Source organism: Populus alba, chromosome 4, assembly GCF_005239225.2.
Source record: "Populus alba chromosome 4, ASM523922v2, whole genome shotgun sequence".
In the NCBI taxonomy this organism is placed as follows: domain Eukaryota; kingdom Viridiplantae; phylum Streptophyta; class Magnoliopsida; order Malpighiales; family Salicaceae; genus Populus; species Populus alba.
The window spans coordinates 22,418,018-22,430,259 of record NC_133287.1 but is presented as its reverse complement, the minus strand read 5'-3'; the positions used below and the strand labels follow the sequence as shown (position 1 = coordinate 22,430,259).

At 35.2% G+C, this 12,242-nt stretch overlaps 1 protein-coding gene across 2 annotated transcripts; it reads right to left on the bottom strand.

Annotated features, from left to right (window-relative positions):
* Positions 1 to 540: 540 nt before the first annotated feature.
* On the bottom strand, positions 541 to 11,514 carry LOC118031109 (dynamin-2A). Of its 2 annotated transcripts, XM_035035407.2 has the most exons (22): positions 11,153 to 11,514; positions 10,933 to 10,983; positions 10,736 to 10,856; positions 10,503 to 10,595; positions 10,165 to 10,226; positions 9,604 to 9,721; positions 9,155 to 9,494; positions 8,751 to 8,898; positions 7,913 to 8,014; positions 7,707 to 7,826; positions 6,974 to 7,057; positions 6,753 to 6,880; positions 5,898 to 5,982; positions 5,641 to 5,779; positions 4,287 to 4,363; positions 3,721 to 3,777; positions 2,639 to 2,786; positions 2,386 to 2,534; positions 2,049 to 2,162; positions 1,889 to 1,956; positions 1,482 to 1,657; positions 541 to 1,097 (listed from the first exon to the last, which is right to left on the bottom strand). In XM_035035407.2, exons 1-22 carry the CDS (start codon positions 11,297 to 11,299, stop codon positions 871 to 873), a joined length of 2,754 nt encoding a protein of 917 aa, XP_034891298.1. In that variant the 5' UTR covers positions 11,300 to 11,514; the 3' UTR covers positions 541 to 870. The 2 variants fall into 2 exon arrangements, with proteins under 2 accessions (XP_034891298.1, XP_073264836.1); XM_073408735.1 differs by lacking the exons at positions 10,165 to 10,226; positions 10,503 to 10,595; positions 10,736 to 10,856; positions 10,933 to 10,983; positions 11,153 to 11,514 and adding an exon at positions 10,004 to 10,029.
* Between the last annotated feature and the right edge of the window lie 728 nt (positions 11,515 to 12,242).

The following is a 12,242-nucleotide window of genomic DNA, read 5'->3' as shown; positions in this document are numbered from 1 at the left end:
ATGAAAAGAAGGAAAAATAAACATACCATATACAGTGTGCGACACTCCACGACCAAAGTGAGAGAAAACTGATTCACCCACGAACATTTTCTATTTTGCTTTTTGTTTAGAACCCTAAGAGTGTTTGTCTACGTGTTTTTCTTTCCTCTTGCATTTCAAATTGTGCTTCAAAATTAAAAGCATCATTTAAGCTGCTTTTCATTTCAACCTTGATTTGAAACGTACAAAAATACATAAGCAGGTTATAAGATTGTATATTAGATGCTTTCTAAAAATGTGAAGTACAAAAAAAAAAATCAAATTAAAATTATTTTTAGTGTTTTCTAATGATTTTAATATGTTGATATTAAAAATTTTAAAAATATTTAAGAAAAATTCATTTTGATAGATTTTCAAATAAAACAACAATTTTCAAAAGCATATTGTACTACAATTACAAAGACTAAATCTTTAAAAATCACAGATATAGCAAATAATGATGATGGGGGAGGGGGGAATAGTCAAATTCAAGCATTTACTTCTCCATTGCAGCACAGACCATGAGAAAGAATTACTTTTCTAGTCAGATTCAAAACAACAAATACAGTCGTCAATTTGTAGAATCAGATTCAAAAATATATATGTAAAACAGATCGCCTCACCCCGGCAGCCGAACTTGGAAAGGTAAAATGGAAAATTTTAGTGTAGGTATACATCTCAAAATCAAGAACTTGCAACTGCAATATATATCTACACGCCTATTCCACTTTTACAAATCTACTAACATGATGTGAGCTTCAGAAAATGTTCTGTCCGGCTTGAGTGGGAGCAGCAGAGCATGCGGCCACCCAATAATAATGCATGAATAATGAATTTGAAACAGGCTTTTATCTAGTACCTATAGGATGAACCAGACTGTGGTGGCACGGGTGGCATTCGAGTGGGTGTGCGGCGACTGCTGTTTGAGTTTACATCACCATTCTGAGCTGGATCACTGTTTCGTCGGCTGTGAGACCTCGATGGGCCACCAAAACTGTCAGCAGGTCCATTGGCTGCCGCATCAAATGCATTTCTCCAGTCTTCTCCTGATGATGGTCCATTTGTTCTTGGGCTGCTTTCTGCATGATTTAACATTACAAAGTACATTAAAGAGATCAAATATCTGAAAACATAGCACAAGTGGCAAACGATTCTCTTTCAATGAATACATGCAACATCTGTGAAAATTAAACAGTCATCGGGAGAAAGTCAACCGTTTCAACCGACACTATCCACATTTAGGATAAGCAGGTTTCATGAAACTAGATTCAGCAGTCACCGCCATCAAGAGTAAAATACAAAAATTATGCAGACAACATATTATAAATCAGCTTCATGAAATTACCATGAAAAGGAAATACTGATGCTACTGGTTCTATTATTATGAACATGCAAGCTAAGAAATGTCTGCATAAGCAAACATCAACATAAAGGTGAACTGTACTGTTTGTAGCCACCATTACCTGCACCACCCCCACCATCAGACCAGTTGGAAGCAGCAGCTGCTCGATTATCATGGATGCTAAGTTTCCTAGTGAGATTTGAAAGAAGAGAGGATTGTTTCTGATAGCGTTCTCTCCTCCTCTTTGCATTCTGGTCCTCCTGGAGCAGCTCCTCAATCCTTGCTGTGCTTTGTGCACTAGCCACCAAAAAATGAGTAACAAGTAAGCCTTTATTGAGAGAGAAATTGGCAACACAAATAAAGAAAGAAATTAGAAATCTCAAATGTACTTGAGATGGTATTCGGTGCCATGTGCAGCACACCAACTTCCATTAAGAATATATATAATGCACTCAAAAGGTTTGCAACTCACAGGGCATAACGAAGAAGATATCCATACATTACAAAAGCAAGTAACAGTACACTGACCTGATAGAGCTATATAATTGATTAAGCATGTCTTCTTTGGCTTTCTCTACTTGGCAAAGAACAACTGCCTGCTCAACAAGAACAAAATGATAAATATTTCAAAAAATTATATCAACAATTAAAAATAATATGACGATTGGCATTCAAGAAAAAGAAATACTTTTGGGACATTGGCACCAAGGCTGTTAAGAACAGCTTCAACATAGCCGCGTACTTCTTGTGACATCCACCGGAGCTCTTCTTCAGGGTCAGCAGGTCTTCTAGCAATTGTATCCTAAAGGGTAGCAAATTAGAATAGTTCCAAGAAACAGTCCCAACTACTTCGACTTTAGGGGTGCTAATATTCTGTTTCTTAAGAACTAAAATACTAGGCACAAAAAAATAAAAAATTCCAACAATCACAAATTGCAGCAAAGGTATGTAATAATGGCATCCAGTCACCCCAGACAAAAAAAAGAGAGGTGAGAAAGAACAATAAACATCACTGGATAACTCACTAGGGAACCATCAGACATGCTATGACGCATGGGAGGCCCAGATTCACCAATCGCTTGGCCTCCTTTAGATTGGATGACATTTCTCAACTTGTTTAGCCACTCAACTTTATCAGCCACGCTCTCAGCTTTTAATACAACAGCACTGTGAGCTGGAAAAAAAAAAAAGGGATCATTAATCAGCATTTTTGTGAGTGTGTATTTTTTTTCAGGGGAGGGTGAAAGCAAACAAGATAGAGAGGCAAGTTAAATATACCTTTCAAGACAGTCTTATATTGAACTCTACTAGTTATTTTGAACACAAGACTAGGTCCTTTCTCAGAACTTGGTCCATTTGCCTTTTTATCCTTGGAACTTTTTGATGGGGTTTCTTCTTCTTCAGAAACTTCTTCAATATTGCATTCCTGATTGTCACATCCAAAGATTAGGGTAAATCAATAAGCATTAAGAGAAGAAAAAATGAAAATTAGCATTGATTTCAAGCTTGGTCACTTTGAAATTATTAGGGCAAAAGCAGTACACTAGATAATACATTCACTTGTCCCATCAAGAATTTCAGAACTTATACTGGCAGGACAACCTGAAAACTTGCATCATAGAACTTCTATTTTTAACTTATTATGTCAGAAAGAAATACCACCTGATGTCCATAGGAGTTGTTTTTCCATCTTATTTACAAAACTTGCCTTCCATCACCTGCATAAGCCTCTCTATCTCCCTCTCTGTTTTTTTCGGTCAGATTTTTACCTCAGAAATCCTATATTTTATCAAACTTTTGCTCTTCTGTAGGACATGCCTGTAAAGTTTCTGTTTTTTTTTTTTTTCAAGTCAAATGAATCCATATTTTAACCTAGTGGATTGAATTATTACGGCTGCATTATTTTCTTTCAAACTTCGTTTTGAGAAAACCCTTTCAGAGTTACTTATGCAGGCTTGATTGATTACAACTGTGCTCAAATCTTCTTCAAATTCGAGTCTTCCTTTTATATTATACAAAAGCCAATCACTTTGACATTAGAAATAGATTCCCATTTCATGCCCAGCCTTTTATATTTAAAACAAAATTGCAAATAATTTGAAGCTTATGATGTACATGGCTGTAACTATTTACACATTTCTGTAGATATCTTGTGTCATCCAAGTTTCTTAAACAAATTAGGATGTGACAAGAGAGGACTGTCAATCCTCACCAAGCATCATCCTAATAACAAATTTTTATATGTACAGATCCCACATCAATTTTAGTTTCAGCTTACTTCAATAACATAAAGTACTTAGCATTATGATTTATGCTTTTTATTATCAATTGAAATTCCCCTCTCCTGGGGAGTTCCTTACCTCCAAAGTAATAACCCCACGGAAGTGTCTTTCTTCTTGCTTTTTGGTGTAACCAAGCTGCAACAAAAGTTAAATAATATAAGCCCGCCGTAAAAGAAAGTAAACTTACAAACAAATGAGTGGTAGTGGTAGAAAAACGAATGATCAAATTCAAGGACTAATGAAGGGGGCCGTAAACATTATGCAAGACCCAATTCCTGAATGGGTGACAACATTTACCGAAGGCACCAAATAACAATTGAAAAATTCAAATGGCTTCACTATACAATGTAAAAGATGAGAATCACTGTACAATAACCTTATTGAAACTAGATAGCATTTTTTTTACTTGACATTTTAAGCGCCAAGTTCATCTCAAGCATACTTTTCTCAAGCTGGACATGATGCTCCTAAATAATAGATATGTTAATGTGGTACATGACCACACTTAAGCAAATTTGCTACATTTACAGGAGTTAGAGAATGAAGGCAATGCCCTCTTTGGTGAAGGATGATGTCAACTTCAGTGCACAGAAAATTAAATATCATACAATCACTTTAAGCTGGCCAAAACTCTATACACTAACCTTGCCACTTTTTTCATTCAAAACAAACCAACGCTTGCTCCAGCCATTAGTTTTTCCACTTTTCTTCAACAAAAACCCTGCATTCCAGAGTAATATCAATGACAAGCAACAAAGTCAAGAACATATAAAAGTACTTCCACAAGGATCTGGCATCAATCTTCTTTTCTTTATTGGGTATCCAGTGTTAGTCTTTGGAACCAAAGCTGCAGGTACAATCAAGTAAAGACAGAAAGCAGAAAACATTGGCAGCCACTAACAAAACAAATAAAAAGCTGCACATCCATCACCCCTACCCCAACCAAAAAGAAAAACTAAGGAAAGGAAAGAGAAAAAGGGAACTAAGGCTGTGTTTGATTGCAGGAAAGTGAATTCCCGGAATTCACTTTCCTGCTTTTCCTGTGTTTGGCAGCAACAAAGGAAAGTGGTCAAAGGAAAGTGGTTTCCGGTCAACTTAAAATTAATAACATTGAGAAAGGAAAGTGTTTTCCTTCCGTTAAAGAAAGGAAAACACTTTCCGATAGTGGCCAGAGGTGAAAAGCAACTGTTCATGTTAATTGCACTGTTCAATGAATAGTGCAGTTCATTGAAAAATAGTGAACAATTTTTCTTGCACTGTTTACTTGCATGTGGGATTTTTTTTTTTACAGTGTGCTATTTTTTTAATATTTAAAAAAAATAGTTTAGAGTGAATTTTATACCTTAATATTTTATCCAATTTTATTACATGCTAAAAATATTATTAAAACTATAGGTTTTGTCAGATGTATTTCGTACGTAATGGAATTATAAATAGTTTCATGGAATAGTAAAAAAAATTTCACAAGCTTATTTCTCTATAATATGATATGATATATATAGTTATATTTATAAAATAATCTATGTATGAATATAGAATATAATAAAAAAAAAAATCATCATTATACATTTTAGATTTTCATTTTTTTTTATTGTAAGTGATCATGTTCATTTTCCATAATACAACAAACACTGGAAAGTCCAGTTCATTTTCCATAACACTACCAAACATCGGAAAATACTTTTCCGGAATTCACTTTCCAGGAATTCACTTTCCCCGGAATTCACTTTCCAAAAGGAATTCACTTTCCTGTAAACAAACGGAGCCTAAGTTTTTTAAAAATAGTATTCCCTGCCCTTTTTAGGCCAAAATATCATTTTCAGGATGTTCCAGAATATAGGTCCACAGTAATTTCTGAAGGACTATTACAGCATACTTCATACACATGTTACACAGACTATATACATGCATGCAAACTCCAGCATGTTACAGATCCAATATTGATTTTTCAATATTGTTTAGACAAGACAATCGGTGTGAATAAGTTGGTGCACACACCTGCTGTTATCTCACCACCAGGCCCAGCAGTTTTCAAGGCAGATCCCTCTTGTGCATCTTTATCCTGCTGATTGGATTTATCTTTCATTGATTTCAAGCTTCCTCCAGATTGTTGAACACCTGTCTGGGGGCTGGTTGCCTATGAGATGCATTGAAGATAATTAGCATATGTAATGAGAAAAACTCATAAAGGCTTTTCTGTGTGAAGTGTGTATGGATGCAACACCAACTAAATTTCAAGAAAGTAAATAACTCGCCCTGTTTAAAATAGACTGCTCTGCATCAACTGTCTTTTTTGAAGATTTGTTCTTTAGCTCATCCTCACGGCGCTGCCTGTCCATTCTGGTTAAGAATTATGCAATGAAGGATTAGAATAGACAGAAAATCCATAAACAGCCACATATCAACAAAAGCAAACTTTAACAACTAAAACAGTATATCATTTCGGAAGAAAAGTGCATTCACACAAATTATGGAAAAAAATTTATATAAAACCTACTTTCACATATGTTAACATAAAGCTTCAATTTAAGCATATAAAGAGCTTCCCTTGCCACTGTAATTTATTCTATTTCCTGTATTTCTTTTATATGCTGACAAGCATTTGATAAAGGATGGAAAGTTCAATGTGTAATATATCACAGCATATGATTCTTTCTTGCTTGGAACTTCTGGAGAAAATTCATCCCCTTAAAATTTTTAATCTGATTAACCAATAATCAAATATGGTCTATTCTTCCAATTGGATTAGAGAGGCAGGTTTGATCACAGTCTAGTTGACACATCATATCAGTAACAAATACAGTGAGTTACTAAAGAACCTATAACCAATTACATGGAAAGGTATCAATTTTTATTACAACATTAGAAGAAAAACAATTTAAAGTTTCACATTGCAGCAACAACTAACACTAAAACTGACAAACATAAGCCAAACATGATAAATTAGAAGCTTAACCAGAAAAGGACAACAAATACAAATGCCAGAACAGACACAAACCATTATATACTTACCTATCAGGGTTAAACTTTCAAAAGCAATTTTTGCTAACAATAACAATAATAATTCCAAAAAAAAAAGCTTTTATCTACATTTAAATTTTAAAGCATACCGCCTCTGCACCAATCGGATGAAGTGTTGAGGTGGAACAAATGCACGCTCCATATCAACTAGGGCAACTACCATTTTCTTAGCTTCATTTTTAAACCCATCAAGTGCAGAACTTGCAATGGCAACAACCTGTTTGATAAAATTTTAAGAACATGATCTAAGATTCTAGACAATGAAATATCATACAGAAAGTATACAAAAATAGCAGAAAGGCTGCAGTACCTCTCTCTTGAAAGGAGGATACCTTCCAAGACCAGGAGTAGCATTTGCAGCAGAAGATACTATATCCACTAGTACGCGATGCACCTATTATGCAGCCACCCAGATAAAAGTAACTGAAGTTAATTTAACAGGTAGCAGGAAAAACTATACAAACACCCATTGAAAAACAGATTTGGATTAAGCAATACCAACAAAAGAGCAGATTAAATCATCAAAATTTAGAAATATTTTCTTCCCTAAAAAAGTTTTGCCTAGAATGTGGGCATGCAGAATATTAAATCAAAAAGAAAAAAAGATGGCATTGCTAAGGAAAAAAAATGATAGTGAAAAAGGTCAATGACCGATAAATGCCTGCAGTTTATAAAGTACCATACAGTGCATGTCAACAATTTTACTTGGGGATAAAATTTGAAAACCATTATGATGCCCCAGATTGTTTATGCCTGGTTTCTGTGATCTGATGCATTCAGATTGGTTATGCAGAATACCATGATGCAGCAAATTGCAATGAGGAAAGATATAAGCATTTTACCAAAAGAGTTGTGGCTGTGACTGACACACCACGGCTACAGGCAGACCCATAAGAGCATGCATGTTAACAATTTATAATAGCAACTTCCCCCTTCTTTTAATTGTTGGATTGAACAAGTTTTGATTTCAAGTAAAACATTTTGGTTCCTTGAAAAGAAACCATAGATGGAATATAACCAAAAGGAGCACACAAGAACTGTACCTCATCAACACATAGCTTTGAGGGTTCCTTTGCCAGCTCAAGGACACCTTTTATTAAGGACCTTAACCCCTTCTCTGGAGATATAAGATATGGTTGATAACCATCGGCTTCTAGGACAATCTGATATCAAGGAGATAATTTGAGAGCACCTCGAAACATTTCTAATAAGGAAGAGATACAGAATCAATTTAGAAGAGAAGTAATACCCGTTTGACATTGTTTATGTCAAAATGCCTATCTAATGGTAGCTGCTTGATTCTGTTTGGAAAATTACCCTCAAAACTCGCAACAACTTTCCAACCATTCCCCTGTAAATAAGCTGGGTTATTGAAACTATAGTGATTGTACAGCAGAACATGGTTTTGAAACCCTAACAACAAAGAAAATCAATACAAGTTGAATGCCAATTATGGTCCTCCTACTCTAAAGAAGTGCAGGACAGTTAACTGTGGGTACAGTCATGCTCTTGCACTGAACTAGGAGTCAAATTGATATATAACTTGCACACCCTGGAACCATGCAGTGTAGAATTATTTTTGGCTTATAAGAAAGATACCATAACTCAATACGTACAGCACATATATCCTCAGCTAAATTTATAAACTTTCATTTCTTTAAAGTCCCTATTCACATTCAACAGCCACAAAGGTTCAAATTCTTTGAACACAAGCCCGGGAGGTTTAGGGACAACATCCATCAGGATGCAAACACCACATCGGAAAGTAATCTTTCGAATTTCAGACATTTCCTTCTAAATTTGAAGAATTCCTGACATTTGAGATTTTATAATTTTCTAGCACATATAGTTCCCATATTTTTAAATTATTACATTCAAGTATCAAATAGTATCTACCATAGAAACAGTGACAGTCTAGATGACCAAAGCAAATCATAATAATATAACAGCAATTCAGAAGCCCCTTTTCTTTTCATAAAAACTATAACAATCCTAACTCAGGTAAACATCTGGAGTACTCTCACTAGTTTCTCTTGCAGTTAGAAATGAAAATGATGCATAAGATGCTTCAAAAAGAAACAACTCACTTCACCACCCATAAGATGCAGAAGAAATTTGTCCTCAAACTCACGGCAGAGCTCCAAAGCTAAAGCTCTCGTTCCTTCAGAAGAACTAACCATTTGCTCCCCAAGCCCCACCAATTCATCCTGAACTATTTGAGATTTCCCCTGAAGCCTGTATTTTTGTCAGCATATAAACAGCATTAAAGACCTAATGGACAAAGAGTGTCATCATACGGGAGAATACCAGACCTAATCCAGCAATTGTATGTCAGTAGATAATAATTTCCTAATTCTTATCCAAAAGAGGGAAAATGCCAATAAGAAGGAAGCAACGCCAAGACAGCAGAAGATATATACAACAGTTCTGAAAAAACATGGAAGTTAATAGAAACAATGATCAAACAGCAGCAGGAGAAAAGAAGCAATACCCAGAAAGGAGATTAGGAAGCCTAAGTTTCATGCGACTACGGATCTGACCAGCAAGGGCATCCACTAGAGCAACTCTCCCAAGCTTGCTTGGTGGGGCTCCAGTCAATATGGATTTTAGACTTTCACTTTCAGCTCGCCAGGCAGTTTCCAAAGAGTTCTCAGGTGCACTTGCTGATTGGGCTGAAGCAATTGAAACAGATTGACCAATCAATGCAACCCATGGAATATCAGATGTTTTTGGTGGTCCCTGATTCAAAAGAAGAGCTTGAACAGCTGCAAGAGCTTTTGACTCTGTAGCTGCTTGATCAATTTTACTAATAACACCAACTGTTCTGGTACCTATAATGCAACACAAAACATACTTAAGCTATAATAATATGTTTTCAGAAATTTAAAATTACAAATAATTTCAGCAAAAAGATAGGATGCAAGCTTAAGAATGACTCACTCTCTGCATCATATTCCTTTGCGATTCTGAGGGCTCTAGAAGAAGAAATTTCTGGTGCCTGAGTAGCAGGTATTACAACTAGCAGAATAGCATCATTGTGCTGAACATATTCACTGATCTGGGGGAGCAAAAAAATACAAGCTATTAATAAACCTTCCAACTGCATTGATTTAGAAAAGAAGGGAAAGATAAGAAAGACTTTTCAAACTACGGCATCTTTTATTTTTAATAAGCATAAAACTTCATTAAAGAGCACCAAGAGGTGCAACCCATACAAAAACAGAGTATCACAAGCTGCGACCCACAAAAACAATAACAATATTAGTATAGAAAAAATCCATTCCCAGAAGATAAAATTTACACTATGTATAGCAGAATGAGCAGCAAAATATTGCTTAACCTTTGAAGTACAGCATCTTATAAACGGAAATGATCAGCTTCCTGATTTTCTCAGAGAATAGAGTTTTCCATCTGGGCTCTAGGCCTCCAGCTAAAAATAAAAGAATCACACATGTACCTACTGCAAAAATTTGCAACCTAAAACAAGATAACACCACTCACCATTGAGTCATCTACAATTCTTTGATCCACCCCAGGCAAGTCAATCAATTTCAATGGTGGGGCTGAACATATCAAAGAAAAGAAATTAATTAAAAAAACAAGATTATGCAAGGAAAGTGCACATATATTATTTGTCAACAAGGGTGAATGTTGACCTTGTGTCTTTGCATTAATAATCTGTACTAGGACCTCATCAATTCAAGATAGGTCAAGCTATCTACTTAACTGAATAAAATTTGCTAGAAATCAAAGGAAATGCCATATGTAAATTAAATAACACCATTTTACTATCATTTCCTACAAAATCTGAGCAGACAATCATTAAGAGAGGAGCCGACCTGTACTGGTACGAAGTTTCAGATATATTTCATCACGACTCCTGCCTGAGGAACCTTTACTTAGCCTTTCCTGTAGAGAATGCCGAAGCGCACCTATCATGCACCCATATACAGAAACCAACAATAATCAGAGACAAATCCAAAGAAGCAGATGCAACATTGGATGCATGCTTCAATGACATTAAAACCCAGCACCAATTGGCCAAAAAAAAAAAAGCAATCCCGGGACTTACTCGCAGAAACCTGTTGATTTTTGCTGTCAATTTGCAAAATAATCGATTTACTGCTTAAAGAACTATCCCTACTTAGCTCGATGCTTATCGGAGCCCGAGTAGCACCATTTTCACCAGTTGGCTGCGGAAAAAAAAATTGTTGTCAGCGGTGAATAAACATCCAAATCATCAGTAGCGCATCACAAATACAAGCTTACCAAAACAGGATGTCCGATTAAACTATTCAAAACAGCAGATTTGCCGGCGCCCTGTTCAAAAACACGTCTCGTTAGCAATAAAGGCTTCAAAATTCTCAATACTCAAGCTTTCTTTCGGATTTTGAAATTCACGGGCATTGTTTCTTAATTGGAATCCAAACGCGGCCTTAATTGCACAAACCTAAAAAACAAACAGATCCAAACGATCCAAGGAACTTACGACATTGCCGAGAGCAACGACATTGAGGAAAGTGGAGGAGCGTCGAGAAGAAGACGACGTCGTTTCATCGATATCTTCATCGGCGAGCAAGGCAGATGCTTGCCTCATAGATTCCGATAGCTGAGCCAATTCATCGATCGCCTCCATAACTAATTTCAAAGATTTTGAACAGAATTCGAAATAACGAGGAAACAAAAGAAGATTTGTAGAGATCTCGAGAAACCCTAAGATTGGATCTGGATAGTGAGATTTGATTTGATTCAAAAAATTGGGGATGCAACAAAAATAATTATTAGAAATTTGAAAGGGACGGTTCGTTTGTGTTTGCCTTTTTTTTTTTCGGATGTGTGATTATTGAATTGAGTTTGAAATTAAAATCAGGAACAATCCGTGTGGTGGCAACGAGCGAGATGGAACTTTTATTGTATTGCAGAATGGTCCTCTAAGTTTGTGTTTTGTTTATCTCAATACTTGGAAATAGGAATCTTTGAGTTGAGACCGTATATATTAAACCTACGCGGTCTGGTAGATCAACTCGGTGACTCATCAATTCAGGACCTGATTTATGTTGGATTTCAAAATAAATTGTAAGATTTAACCCGGTTAAATTCAATTAATTTAGGGGATAAACCTCTGATTTGATCGATCGAGTCAAAACCATACTTAATTTTTAAAATATAATTAAAATAACATTATTTTTCCTTTAAATTTTTTTAAAAAAAAATATTATTTTAAATTAATTTAAATTAACCAGCTCAATTCATGACTCAAACCTTAAATAGAGTTGTGAGGCAGGCCTTATTTAGTAATTTTAGTTAAAACTTGAAACCATAATTATTAAATCAGAATTTGATACAAACACGATCATGATTTAAAACTTTACCTAGTTGAAGTTTTATCTTAAGCAGTATTTTACATAGATTTGATCAAATTCAAGTTACAATTCGAATTCAATTGACTTCATCAAGCTAGGTTAAATCATAAACAATGAATTTTAAAAAAAATAATAAAATAATCTTGTTTTAAATAAAAACAATAGACATGTGTTTATTGAAAGCCTGTTGAAAATGTAATTGAGGTTGTTTTTTAA

What these genes read in the sequence shown, in the direction of transcription:
- LOC118031109 (XM_035035407.2), bottom strand. Translation starts at nt 11,299, where the DNA reads ATGGAGGCGATCGATGAATTGGCTCAGCTATCGGAATCTATGAGGCAA. An exon ending in TAATCGGACATCCTGTTTTG is followed by an intron (nt 10,857 to 10,932) that starts GTAAGCTTGTAT and finishes TTTTTTCCGCAG; the next exon opens with CCAACTGGTGAAAATGGTGC. An exon ending in ATCCTCCTTTCAAGAGAGAG is followed by an intron (nt 6,881 to 6,973) that starts GTACTGCAGCCT and finishes TTTATCAAACAG; the next exon opens with GTTGTTGCCATTGCAAGTTC.